This window comes from Puma concolor, chromosome B3 (assembly GCF_028749965.1).
Source record: "Puma concolor isolate L17-30 chromosome B3, mPumCon1.1.hap2, whole genome shotgun sequence".
Lineage (NCBI taxonomy): Eukaryota > Metazoa > Chordata > Mammalia > Carnivora > Felidae > Puma > Puma concolor.
Window position 1 is genome coordinate 86,788,665 of NC_141672.1, and position 14,148 is coordinate 86,802,812.

General features: G+C 51.0%; 1 protein-coding gene across 5 annotated transcripts; it reads left to right on the plus strand.

The window, feature by feature from the left end:
* The first annotated feature begins 15 nt into the window (after positions 1–15).
* On the plus strand, positions 16–12,396 carry SPINT1 (serine peptidase inhibitor, Kunitz type 1). Of its 5 annotated transcripts, none has more exons than XM_086710384.1 (10): positions 16–475; positions 8,490–8,617; positions 8,846–8,984; positions 9,081–9,266; positions 9,435–9,461; positions 9,783–9,908; positions 10,025–10,075; positions 10,751–10,921; positions 11,113–11,160; positions 11,522–12,396. In XM_086710384.1, exons 1-10 carry the CDS (start codon positions 16–18, stop codon positions 11,743–11,745), a joined length of 1,560 nt encoding a protein of 519 aa, XP_086566510.1. In that variant the 3' UTR covers positions 11,746–12,396. The 5 variants fall into 5 exon arrangements, with proteins under 5 accessions (XP_086566510.1, XP_025774491.1, XP_086566512.1 ...); XM_025918706.2 differs by having other exon boundaries at positions 9,081–9,251; XM_086710386.1 differs by having other exon boundaries at positions 8,849–8,984.
* The last annotated feature ends 1,752 nt before the right edge of the window (positions 12,397–14,148 follow it).

Genomic DNA, 14,148 nt, shown 5'->3' on the forward strand with positions numbered 1-14,148 from the left:
ACGGCCCCGGGAAGGATGATGGCCCGTGCCCGCCTCTCCCAGGCCAGCGTCCCAGCAATCACCGTGTGGCTCCTGTGCGCCCTCGATCTCTTGGGCACCGAGGCCGGGCCGCCGCCCGCGCCCCCCGGCCTGCCCGCGGGAGGCGCCTGCCTGGACCGCTTTACCGCCGGGGTGCCTGCCTTCGTGCTCGACACCGAGGCCTCGGTCGGCAACGGGGCCACCTTCCTGGGCTCCCCGACCGTGCGCCGCGGCTGGGACTGCGTGCGCGCCTGCTGCACCACCCAGAACTGCAACCTGGCGCTGGTGGAGCTGCAGCCCGACGGCGGGGAGGACGCCATTGCCGCTTGCTTCCTAATGAACTGCCTCTACGAGCAGAACTTCGTGTGCAAGTTCGCACCCAGGGAGGGCTTCATCAACTACCTCACGCGGGAGGTTTACCGCTCCTACCGCGAGCTTCGGACCCAGGGCTTTGGAGGTAAGTACGAGGGGACCCGGTTGTATGGATGTGGGGAGACTCAGAAAAGGGACTGGTAATGGAGTCCTGAAGGAGGCGAGCATCAGAAAGGAGTGAGGAGGACAGTCCCATTCAGCCCTGACTCCTCCTTAGAAGTGGGCAGTATAAACAGTAAACACAGGACAGGCTACTAGAGTGGGGAGGGGTGACATCCTAAAATCCAGACTCTGGCTCCCTAATTCAGGATGTTGAGTGGGCTGGTGCTCTGGGATGTGTGTTTGGGAGAGAGGAGGCAGCTCCTCCGGATTCCCGGATTCCCGATTGCTGGCCCTCATATGCTAAGTCAGGGAGTGAGTCGTCTGGAGGCCACCTGGTGACTAGCTAGACACCCCTGGCCAAGCACTGTGCTAGGTGCCTTGAGGCCCTGTCAAGTGAGCCCAGGGAAGGATAATCTGCTTCTCTGCTGCTGGGCTTGGGACTGGTTAGCATCTCTCGGCGCCCCCTCTTCCCACCTATTGGCCTTTTGGTGGTATGGGGACAACTCCAAGACCCCAGATGCTAAAGAACAAGCCCAGTCTGAGGTTGACCCAAAAGAGGAAGGGGTGGTGTTGTGGGCACAGTAGCCAGAGGCTCTGGGTGGGGGTGAGCAGGGTTGCTGAGTGAGTCAGCCCACTGGTATGTATACCTGGTAGGGGAGGGATGTCAGCTGTCCAGGCAGGTGTGTGTGTATGCGGGTGAGCCAGGCAGGGCTCTCCCAGCTTAGGATGTGATAGCCAAGCTACAAGGTCTGCTCACCTTGTTTACTTCCAGGGATAAGGGCAAAGTGGGGGCTCCTCCTCCTCCTTGCTGGGACTGAGCACTCAGCTGGGGTTGGGGCCCCTCCAGAGACCTTCGTTCCCCATTTTCTTTGTCTGATGTTCTGGCCAGGTGGGGCTCCAGGGCAGGGATGGGTCACAACTGATAACCTCTGTTAGCACTTTATAGTTTACTGATTGCTGTGCCACTTAGACTCTGACTTAGGCCTCATGATAACCACTTCTGAAAAGGGTGCTATTAGTTGTCATCCCACTTTTTAGATTAGGAGACCGACTCCCATGTTAAATAATTTGCCCAGCATTGAGGAGGGCACCTGTTGGGATGAGCACTGGGTGTTGTATGGAAACCAATTTGACAATAAATTAATAATAATAATAATTATAATAATAATAATAATAATAATAATTTGCCCAGGATAGCACTGCCCATAAATCGGAGACGTGGGACTCAATCCAGGCAGGATCTCCAAAAGTTCTATGCTGGTTTTCACACAAGGCCACGTTTTTGGTAGAAACCTAGCTTTCTGACCCATGATAGCCCAGCAGATAATAGAACCAGAGACTGGGAGCTCAGGGGCCAGGACTGGGCTGGTACTCAATCTGGGGGTGGTCTCAGTTCTGGAAAGAGGAAAAAGGACTTTCCAGCTTTTTCCTGGGCCAAACTCTCTCTCATGTTAGGGACCCACTCTTCTCCCCATCCTTCTTCCAGTAGCTCTCTTGGGTCTCTGAGGAGAGGTGGGATGGGGGTTCTGGGTGGGGGAGGGGGGAGAGTAGGCACCATCTCTGGGGCAGGCTGGGCCACCTGAGTCCCACTGGGCCAGGGCCTGAGCCTGTTCCACAAGGAAGTAGCAGAGAGTGTAGGTGGTGATGACTCTAATTGACCTGAGCTTCTTGTGCCTTCCTGATCTGACAGAGAGTCCATGGGAGTTCTGCTCCAGGGCCAGCACCTGAAACTCTGGGGTCTGGTCGGGGAGATGAGGTGGATGGGGCCACAGGGTCTTGCGACCAGCCTTCCTCATTTGGAAATGCCCCTACCCTGGCTGGCTTGTTTGGCACAACACAGGGTGGAGTGGGGATTTCCTGGGTTATTTAGGGAGCTGGGTAGGGCGTGAACTGAGTGCGAGCTCCAGGCCATTTTAAGGGTGCTGCAGTGCTTTGGGGGTTGGGGGGAGCTGTTTGGTATCAAGGAGTCTCAGCTGAGCCTGGCTAGAGGTTGGAGATGGGAAAGAGCAGGATAAAGTCATCTTGGAGGCTAGGGTGGACCAAGGCAGGCAAGGTGGGCACCTAGGTGTTCAGGGCATTTAAACCTTTGATTCATTTGATTCATTCATTGGGTATAGAAATCAGGGCGGGTTGGCTTGTTCCCCTTTCCCTGTTTGTGGCCAATCTAGTCTAGATTCTTGTGGCCTCCCGAATACCCTGCTCCTTCCTTCTCTCCCCTTACTTGCCCTCCCCCTCTTTCTGTTGGAAGAGTGGCTTAGGAGGTGGAGTCTGTTTCCTGGCGATGTCCTGAGGCCTGGCAGCTGGGGAAGGGCTTCCTTTATTGCCACTCTGGCCCTTTGCTCTCTTGAGGGTGGGAAGTAGGGAGTGGTAGGGTGGGGCATCTGCCCCTTGCTCCTGGGGCCTGGGGCTGGGTGGATGTTGCTGGTTTGGCCCAAGGTGCATCACTCTGCTGTCCACTTCCACCCTGGGGGCTGGTGGGGCTAGCCTATCTGCCAGGTAGGTAGACTCCCAAGTAGTCTTGTCTTCGGCTGATTACTTTCTGAAAAATGCAAGGAGAGAGGCATGGGCGCCCCCCAGTTCACTGCCCCCATGGCTTTGTCTCTCAGAGGTCACCTCAGGACCTGCCCCTATTGGACCCTCTACTGAATGCCAGCCAAGCCCCCTTGGTACAGTTCGTCCCAGACAGGCACTCTTCTTTCCTGCTCTTCTGGTTTTATTTCCTCTCAACCCCTGCAACCTAGGTCCTCCTTTTCTCGTCCTTCTAGGCCTCTGCACCTGCATCTGACATGTTTGTGGACACTCTCTCCTCCCATCCCTTTGCTGTCACTGTGTGTCCTGGTCTTCGCCCCGTTGGGTCTCCCCTCCCCTCTGCGAGTCCCCCAGTGGCTCGCTTTCTCTGCCTCATCAAAGAGGAATCTCTGTGACTCAGCCTCCTACCAGCTGCTCTTATCTCTTACCTTCTCTTCTTCCTTTCAACTCACTTACGCTTGACATAACCTTCTGTAGAGCCTCAGTGGAGGACAGTTTGGCAATGTCCATCAAAACTGTAAATGGGGGCGCCTGGCTGGCTCAGTCGGGGGATCATGCAACTCTTGATATCAGTGTTGAGTTCAGGCTCCACATTGGGTGAAGAGATTACTTAAATAAACAAACAAACAAATAAATAAATAAATAAATACTAAAAAAAAAAAATACAAACTTGTAAATGCACATAATCCTCAACACAGTTCCACTTGTAGGAATTCATCTTGTGGCTATACTTATGTGTGTGTAAACCCACTTACCAGCCAGTTACTCGTTGTAGCATTGTTTATAATAGCAAAGAATTGGAAACAATCTCAGTGTCTATCAACACATCCTATAATTGTATGTGGCAGTGCTGTTTTAATAATAATAGTAATAATAATAATAATAATAATAATAAGCCCTGAGGCAATATGGTTTGGTTTTTAGTAGGGAAGGAAGAAGAAAAGAAAGAATCTAAGTCAAGAGGAGACTGGTGTACTGGTTAAATAAGTTGTAAGTTATGATGCATTCACATGAGTACTGTGCAACCAAGAAAGGGGGAAACTCCATGTTGCTATGGAAGGGTTTCCAAAATACATTGTGAGAAAAACAGGAAGAAGAACTTGCATTCTTATAAATTCAGTACTGTCTCTTAATAGTCACACAAGCACATATAAAATAGAATGGTTGTCTCTAGTGAGAGGACCCTGGGAGGTTAAGGGGAAAAGGTTAAAAAAGGACAAGACTTGGGGCGCCTGGGTGGCTCAGTCGGTTGCGCATCCGACTTCAGCTCAGGTCACGATCTCACGGTCCGTGAGTTCGAGCCCCGCGTCGGGCTCTGGGCTGATGGCTCAGAGCCTGGAGCCTGCTTCCGATTCTGTGTCTCCCTCTCTCTCTGCCCCTCCCCCGTTCATGCTCTGTCTCTGTCTCAAAAATTAATAGACGTTAAAAAAAAAAAATTAAAAAAAAAAAAAGGACAAGACTTAATACTACTCTTTTGTACTTTTTTCGGGGGGGGGCAGTAGTAAGGTTTTTGGTTTTATTTATTTTTAACTTTTTTTTTTTCTTTTTTTAATTTTCAGAGAGAGATAGAGAGTGGGGAGGGGCAGAGAGAGAGAGGGAGACAGAGAATCCCAAGCAGGCTCCACGCCATCAGCATGGAGCCCAACGTGGAGCTCAAACTCATGAGCCATGAGATCATGGCCTGAGCTGAGGTCAGACACTTAACCAGTTGAGCCACCTAGGTGCCTCAAGATTTTATTTAAAGAAAAAATTAAAAATAAATAAAAATAAAGAAAAAAAATTTTAATGTCTATTTATTTTTGAGAGAGACAGAGTATGAGCAGGAGAGGGGCAGAGAGAGGGAGACACAGAATGGGAAGCAGGCTCCAGGCTCCGAGCTGTCAGCACAGAGCCCGACACGGGGCTTGAACTCACGGAACGCGGGATCATGACCTGAGCCGAAGCTGGCTGCTTAACCGACTGAGCCACCCAGGTGCCCCTCAAGATTTTATTTTTTAAATAATCTCTACACCCAACCAAAGTTACAACCCCAAAATCAAGTCTCATGCTCCACCAGCTGAGCCGTACAGGTGCCCCAACTCTTTTGTACTTTTTGAATTTTATATAATATATATGTATTACCTAAGTCAAAAACAACCCTAAGATAATGAAAAGCAATCAAAATCACTCCTCTAAGTAGGTGAGTGGACTGCAGCATGGTGTTTTATAAAGACCATGAGCTATGGAGTCAGATAGACCAGAGTTCAGATCCCTGCTGTGCTGTTCAGAAAATGAGTGACCCTGGGCAGGTTATTTAACCTCTCTAATGTCAATTTTTTCATCTGGAGAGGGGCAAGAATGCAGCTATGGTAGGATGGTTAGGAAGGTAGGTGATGGAGATTCGTGGTCAGTAAACTTTCTGTAAAGGTTCAAATAGGAAATATTTTACACTTTGTGGCCCATATAGTCTCTGTTCCAGCTGCTCAGCTCTCCTGTTGTAAGGTGAAAGCAGCTGTCATCAATATGTAAATGAGTAGATGAAGCTGTATTCCAATTTATGAACACAAAAATTTGAATTTTAGGTACTTTGCTGTGTCACAAAATAAACTATTGGCAGCTTTGTTAATAAAGACAACTCCATACCTGTCTCCAGCTCTGGCCTGTCAGAAGTCCCCACGCACACTTCCGCTGCCTGCTGGTTACTTCCTCAGTGGTCTTCCCTGCTCAAGTTCAACTTCTCTATAATTGAACTCTAGGTTCCCTCTAGATCTGGTTTTCCTTTTCTCTGTGCCCTACTCTTCTCAGTTCCCAATGCTTGTCAGACACGGAAAGCTTCTCACATCCTCCCTTCCATTCCTTTAGCTACCCCTTTAATTCAGACGACTCCCTTCACATATTCTGAACTGTGGCTCTGATCCACTCACCGGCCTCCTCTCTCCTTAGACATTATTCCAAACAGAGGGATAGATAGCTGCTGCCCTGTGCTCAGGAGTGCCCCTGCTGCCTGGGCCCTTGTCCCCTCCCTATAGACTCCTGCACCTCGATCATACATCTAGGAGGTCAATGTCTGGTGCAGCTGTGGTCTCTAGAACTCTGTGCCACTGCTCATGGCCATGTCTGTCCCCTTCCTGTACCACTAGTTGTTAAATATTTAAATATATTTCTGCTGTGTCCACATGCTCTGGCCCTGCATTGAGGGCCCTTTATGGTCTGTCTCACCCAGGCTGGTCTCTTCAATGTCTGCCAGACTGGCCTTGCAAATTCCCAACTCCTTGCTTTGGCTCATGTTTCCTGCTGTTATCAACAACACCGCACACTTCTCTACAACCAACCAAATAAAAACAAAAACAAAAGAATTAAAAAATCCTTTCTCGCAGTGCCTGGGTGGCTCAGTCAGTTAAGTATCTGACTTCAGCTAAGGTCATGATCTCGTGGTTCATGAGTTCGAGCCCTGCGCCGGGCTCTCTGCTGTCAGCACAGAGCCTGCTTCGGATCCTCTGTCCCCCCTTCCCTCCCCCCCCCCACCCCCTCACTGCTCACCCTATCTCTGTCTCTCTCAAAACTAAATAAACATTAACAAATAATAAAATTGGGGCACCTGGGTGGCTCAGTCAGTTAAGCATCTGACTTCGGCTCAGGTCATGATCTCACAGTTCATGAGTTCGAGCTCCACGTTGGGCTGTTCGCTCTCAGCGCAGAGCCTGCTTCAGATCCTCTGCCTCACTCTCTCTTTCTCAAAAATAAACTTTTAAAATAATAATAATAATAATAAAATTATATGTAAAAAATTATATATAAAAAATAATATTAAAATTTTTAAAAAGGTTAAAAAGAAAAGTCCTTTCTCCCTTCTCAAGAAAGCCTTCCCTATTTCTCTGACTTGCTGTGACCTCTCCCTTCTCTGTATGCCCACTTCCTTGTCTTGTACACGCACCACGTATTGCTTCATCTTGTTGGGTCTCTTCTCCCAAGTTGCTTCCTGGTGTTGGGTCTTATCTGCCTGGAATCCCCTCCAACGCAGTGTGTAATTTCCTATGGCTGCTGAAACAAATTACTACAAACTGGGTGATTCAAAACAACAGAAATTTACTGTCTTACAGTTCTGGAGGCCAAAAGTCCAAAATCCAGGTGTTGCCAGGGCCATACTCCCTCTGAAGACCCTCAGGGAGAATCCTTCCTTGCCCTTTCCAGCTCCTGGTGGCGCCAGGCAGTCCTTGGCTTGTGGCTACATCACACTCCAGTTTCTGCCTGTCTTCACTTGGCCTTCCTTCTTTCTGTTTTCTCCTCTTCTGTCTTTTATAAAGACAATATATCATTGGATGGGGCCTACGCAACTAATCCAGAATGATCTCATATGAAGATGCTTAGCTTCATTACTTCTGCTAACACTCTTTTTCCAGTTAAGGTCACATTCAAAAATTCTGGAGATTAGACACAACCATATTTTCTGGGTCTACCCATTCAACCTACCACAGACAGGAATTCTGCTTTGTGCTTATTTCTCTCCAGTCCCTAACTTGAGACCGGAGGAAGCCTCAGGCACAGGCATTGTCAGGTTGAGGGAGGGTGTGATTCCCTCAAGACCCCTTATAATGGGAGGCAGAGTCTGTCTGAGGTGGCAGAGGCACCCTCCTCCTGTGGCTACATACTCTAGGACACCAAGTCTTGCCACGTTGCTGCCCAGGGACTCTGTGCTTACGGTTCTACCAGGATGGGCTTCTCAGCAGCAATCCAGAAGAGCAGAATGAGGGGTAATAGTGTTAATTACACATTTACTTATTTGGCTTTTCAAAAATATTGTTACTTTAATTTTTTAAAGCAATTAGCACAAGTACTTGCGTATTATAGAAAATGGGGGAGGGGACACCTGGGTGGCTCAGCCAATTAAGTGTCTGACTCTTGATCTCAGCATTCTGAGTTCAAGCCCCATGTTGGGCTCTGCACTGGGTATGAAGCCTACTTAAAATAAAATAAAATAAAGAGGGGCACCAGGGTGGCTCAGTCAGTTAAGAGTCCGACTCTTGATTTCGACTCAGGTCATGAGCCCGAGTCATGGTTCATGGGATGAAGCCCCACTTCAGGCTCTTGCACTGACAGCAAGGAGTCTGCTTGGGATGCTCTCTGCCCCTCCCCCACGCGTGTGCGCGCACTCTCACTGTCTCTCCAAATAAGTAAACTTAAATAAAGAAAAAGAAAATGAGAATAAGCTCCTCTCCTATATATATTTTTCCCCTAAATGGGATCAAATGACACAGGCTGTTCAGTACTTTTCTTCAGAAAGTAGGTTTTACAACATTAAACATATCTTCAGTGTAACAAAGACTATCTAAATAGAGAGCAAGATGATGATTTAGTTGTGAGCTCTTTCCTGTACCCCATGCAGGCTGCTGAGTCCTAGGTTGGTTTAGGTGTGGCCCGTATTGCTCCCCACTTCAGGAGAGCTCTGGCCTATTCATTGAGAATTGATCTTACCTTACCTTCCCCTTCAGGGTCCCGGATCCCCAAGACCTGGGCAGGCATAGACTTGAAGGTGCAGCCCCAGGAACCGCTGGTGCTGAAGGGTGTGGAGAACACAGATTGGTCCCTACTGCAGGGTGACACAGATGTCAGAATAGAGGTGAGACACGAGGCTGGCTCCCTGACCCCCACCTCAGCTCTCCAGGGTTCCCTTTCCAGGACCATTGGCCAGCCTGAGGTTCCAGATGGTTGGGGTGGATAGAAGCTGAGGATACATTTAATACCAAGTTCTTCTGCTCTCCCTATGGAGGTGGGGGTGTGGCTGGGAGGACTGGGACAGCTGAGGGACATCGGGGGGTCCCAGGCTGATGGCTACTCCTGTGTATAGAAGAATGAGGCGGACCAGGTGAAGCTGTGGGGACTCAAGGAAGGCACCTACCTGTTCCAGCTGACAGTGGCCGACTCAGACCAGCCAGAGAGCACGGCCAATGTCACAGTTACTGTGTTGTCTGCCAAGCAGACAGAAGGTAAGGGAGGAGACAGGGAGGCAGTACCTGGAGCCGGCCCCCTCTGATGATGGGGCCCCACAGGGCCCCCTCACAAGCTTTCCTCCCCTCCCCCAGAATATTGCCTTGCATCCAACAAGGTGGGCCGCTGCCGCGGTTCCTTCCCCCGCTGGTACTACGACCCCACGGAACAGATTTGCAAGAGTTTCATTTATGGAGGTTGCTTAGGCAATAAGAACAACTACCTTCGGGAAGAAGAGTGCAAGCTAGCCTGCCGGGATGTGCAAGGTGGGCCTTTACCAGGTAGCTTGGGGACCCTGACTTTCCCCCAGGGTATGTGGTCTCTCCATTGTCAGGACAGTGGGCTTGGGAGTCCTGCATTCCCAGCCCCCACCCCCCTACCCCCAATCAGCTCATCTCTGCTGGGACCTGGCCCTGACTCCTCTCACTTGTCTGTTTTCTCTCTCCCAGGCCCCTCAATGGACAGGCACCGTCCAGGTGGGCTTTGCTCCTTTCTCTGTTCCCCTCACCCCTGCCAGGTCATGTCTTTGCCCCTGTCTGAGCTCCTTTGCCCAACCCATTCCTGCCCTCGTAGGATATGGAAGGACCAGGCACCCCACCCACTGCAACCCAGCACCCTATCAGGAACTCCCCAGTTTGTGTGTAGGAGGGTTCGGGTGCGGGGTGCTAGAAGGGGAGCAGGGGACACGTCATAATGCTCTGCTGGGGTAGAGAAGGCCAGGTAGATGATGGATTCTGGTACTTGGTGACCTCTGCTGGAGCCTGACCTCACCCTCAACACCATCCCGCCCCATCCAGTGTGCTCTGGCACCTGTCACCCCACCGAGTTCCGCTGCAGCAATGGCTGCTGCATCGACCGCTTCCTGGAGTGTGACGACACTCCCGACTGCCCCGACGCCTCTGATGAGGCCACCTGTGAAAAATGTGAGGCCTGGGAGAGGGAGGGGCGGTGGGCAATGGAGGGGGAGGTCCTGGCCATTCATCCTGCACCCCTGCAAGACCCTTGTTTGGCCTGGGCCTCTGATCTTTCATCTTTGCAGACACCAGTGGCTTCGAGGAGCTCCAGAACATCCATTTCCCCAGTGACAAAGGTGAGGTCCTCCTCGGGTACCCTGGGTCAGGAGAGAGGCTGGCACTGCCATCCTTACTCACCCCTCCAGGATGCCAAAGGGGCCTGCTGTGTGTGCCAGGTTGCGGGTAGAAACCTGGTGGGCTCCTAGGCTCTCTTCGGCCTCATGCTTCCCATGCATCGGTCCTCCTCTTACCACCATGCCCGCATATCACTGAGGTGTTATTTACTTACCACTTTTCCTATAAATCAAATACATTTTTAACTTAATGTGTTAAAGGAAGTTTCACATCAGTAGCGTAGCACTGTTACGTGCTACAGATTGATATTAACTATTACAATAACTATAATAAAACAACATTAATTAATTTCCACTAGACATTTGCCTGCCAGGGTCAGACCGTGAGCCTTCTTTGTTAAAAAGATAGACCGTCCAGTACTGGAGAGAAAACCGAGATCTTGACACAATCGGAAAAGCTGAAAGAAAATTGAAAAAAACGGTTACATGAGTCCATGTGGGGTATTTCTGTGCCTGAGACTGTTGTCCAGGATATGTGTGTTTCTGGGGCCCCGGAGGCCCTCACTGACTCTCAGCCTTCCTCAGCATGAGGTTGGTCAGGAGGTGGAGCCTGGTGGATGGTGGCAGGGTGGCCCCCCATGGACTCACTCATCCTTTGGCCCATTCCTTACCCCCCAGGGCACTGCGTGGACCTTCCAGACACAGGCCTCTGCCTGGAGAACATCCCACGCTGGTACTACAACCCCTTAAGTGAACGCTGTGCCCGCTTCACCTATGGTGGTTGTTACGGCAACAAGAACAATTTTGAGGAGGAGCAGCAATGTCTCGAGTCCTGTCGTGGCATCTCCAGTGAGCTGGGCAGTGGGGGAGGGGATGGAAGATGATGAAGAGGGGAAAGGCTGAGCTAGAGCACTCAGCGCATCAGCAGAGTGCTGCAATGGGGGTGGGGGAGGATGGCAGTGGGCCGTCTGGGGCACCGAGGAGCAACTGAGTCTCAGAGCCTTTAGTACTGATTTGTCTCTCTCCTCATTATTTTGTAGAGAAGGATGTTTTTGATCTGCAGCGGGAAAACCCCATTCCTAATGTAGGTAAGCCCCGTCTGCCCTCTCACCAATGAGTAGGTATCATCTCAAGGATCAACTCCATGTGATCGCCCAAACCTGTGTTCAGAAGGATCCTGAGGCTGGCTCAAGGGACCGAGAGCTACAGTCAGTAGTGATACCTGCCATGGCAGAGGAGGGAGGCGCCGGAAAGCGCGTGTCCTATGTTTGCCGTCAGAGTCCCAGGCCTTTCCTTGAGCTCCTAATGGAGCCCAGCTGCTTGTACGCTGGAGGTCTTTCCACACCTGGCATCCATTTGACTTGGTCCCCTCTGCACAGAGTGGGAGGTTGGGCATCAGAGCTGAGCAGGCCCCGGGAGCTCCTCCATTAGGCCTCTTTTTCCCCCCAGGCTCCGTGGAGGTGGCCATTGCAGTATTCCTGGCCACCTGCATCGTGGTGGTGGTCACCATACTGGGTTACTGCTTCTTCAAGAACCAGAGAAAGGGCTTCCACAGACACCGCCACCACCACCACCACTGCCACCCCCAACCCCCTACCCCTGCCAGCTCCACAGTCTCGACCACAGAGGACACGGAGCACCTGGTCTATAACCACACAACCCGGCCCCTCTGAGCCTGGGGCTACCTTGGCCTTTCACTCTAGAACTCTCGCAGACGCTTTCCAGCTCTCACCTGGCCCTGCTTCCTTTTTGCCAAGATGGAAGCCTGAGCTGGGGAAGACTTTGGAGCCAGACCGCTCTAGCCTGTTTCCCAGGCCCACTCCTGAGGCCAGGCTCCAGCCCCTCTGGGATATGTCTCAGCTAAGCTTAGGCCTCTGGTTCCTGAGAAAGCTCCAGGGCCTGGGAGGAGCAGAAAACCTTTGAACCCAGAGTCCCACACACAGATGGACCTGTCTGCCTGGGATCTCGAAGAAGTTGGAGTTTTGTTTCCTGTTCAAAGCTGCAATGTCAGAAGCTGGAGGTCCCAGCCCTGCCCTTCAGACCTGGCCCTGCCACTATGCACAGTTAAGGGCTGGGGGGTAGGACCTCCCTGTATATTTTGTGCTGTATAGAGTTCCTTTTTGTTTATTTAATGCCATGGGGATGGGTGAGAGGAGTGGGAAGGGGCTGCCTCTTCCCTGCCCCCAAGAGTGCACCCTGCAGAGCCTGATGCTCTGTATTCTCCCCACATGCCCCAGGGCTCTCAGGCATCACACCCCACCCATCCTCCTGCCCTCCACAGGCCCCAGTCCACCCACAGTGTAATAAAATAGTTGGTTCTGTGAGGCTGCTACCTCTGCTCTGTGGGCCAGGAGAAGGACAGGGCTGCTGGGGGGAGATGGGACTGCCCCGTACAACCGGTTCAGGCTTTGGCCACCCTGTTCAGCAGGTTTCCCCACCCTTCCCGAAACTGCCCCAGCCCCCGAGGGTGGAAAGAACTGCCAAGTTTGACCACCAGAGGGGAGGGGTGAGAGGCTGTGCAAGAAGGGGGCCCAGGGAAGCTGCGGTGCTGCTGTGTAGCATTATTTCTTCCTGGTTTGAGCCTGTCAACAAGCCTGCTCAGTGTCTGGGGCAGATCCTAACTGCGGTGTATAGTGGAGGACCCAGGGGAGGGAGGGAGCAAAGGTTTGAACCCTGGTTCTTCTCCCTGTTCCCTCTGGTGTGGGGGCCCAGGTCACCCATCTCTCCAGCTCACCCACGGAAGCTTTGGCTTCTTTGCAGGAGTATAGCTGCTCCCCAAGCTCTGAGTTCCTGCCCAGGAGCTTTTAGTTGAGGTATCCTACTCCAGCCCACACCCCTCCACTTGTGTCAGCCAACTTTTGTTTGGTGCAAAAAAAAAAAAAAAAAAAAAAAAAAAAATCCTTTAATTCATCTTTTTTAAGTTTATTTGAAAGAAAGAGAACTTGTGCACGTGAGTGGGGGAGGGGCAGAGAACAAGGAAGAGAAAGAATCCCAAGCAGGCTCTGTGCTGTCAGTGCAGAGCCAGAGAGGGGGTTCAATCTCATGAACTGTGAGATCATGACCTGAGCCAAAACCACAAGTCAGATGCTCAACCAACTGGGCCACCCAGGCACCCCCTTTAATTCATTTCTTCAACAAATTACATACTGAGCTGTGTGCCAGGTACCGCCAATCTGATATTTGTCAAGATAAGCACATAGGAAGCACCTATGTATCTCAAGTCATTGCCTCAGCACACAGCCCTGTGATGAAGGTTCTATTATCCCCGGTTTACAGGAAGCTGATTCAGCAAAGCCGAGTTCCCAGGGTCCTGGAGCTGGTACTGGAGGGCCAGATTCAAACCCTAACATGAATGTGGCTCCTGAGTCTAGTGTTACCAAAGAGATACTTTTAGATTGTAATAATTACTACACAGGAAAATAACACAGGAATGTGAGAGGTTGGAGGCTACCTTTAAATGATTGAGGGTGAATGTACATACTTGACTCCTACAAGTGTCCAGCTCAATTGATTTCCATCACTGCACACACCCAGAAGGCAAGACCCAGATCAAGAAGCAGAACCTTTGTAGCATCCTTTTGATGGCTAACTCTCACACTTCTGTGTTTTTGTACCTGTTGTGCTCAGCCTGGACCACATCCTCCTTTCTCAACTTTTCAGCCTAATCCTTACTCCCCAAATGCTCCCACACACATCCAGGGAGGGGAGAAAACGCCCTGGCATCTGCTAACAGAACCCTGAGCATGGAGTGCCCCTTTCGCCTTTCTGTTTACTTAGCTGTCTTCCCTCTGGGTTGTGAGCTCCTGGAGACAACAGATGGTATCGTAATCTTCTCTGGGTCTCCATCACCCCACATCCCCTCCATGACCTTAGTAAATGGTAATGGATAGATGACAGGGGCGGGGCTTGCTACTGTGCTTTGGCTGATCCCATTTCATAGGCCATTCATCCATCCTTCGAGCCTCTAAATGGATTTGGTCCTTCTAGTCCCCCTAGCACTGGGGACAACCCCCATTATCTCTTGGATCTCCGAAGCACTTTCAAAGCTGAAGTGATTAATGACTCATTAAATGCTG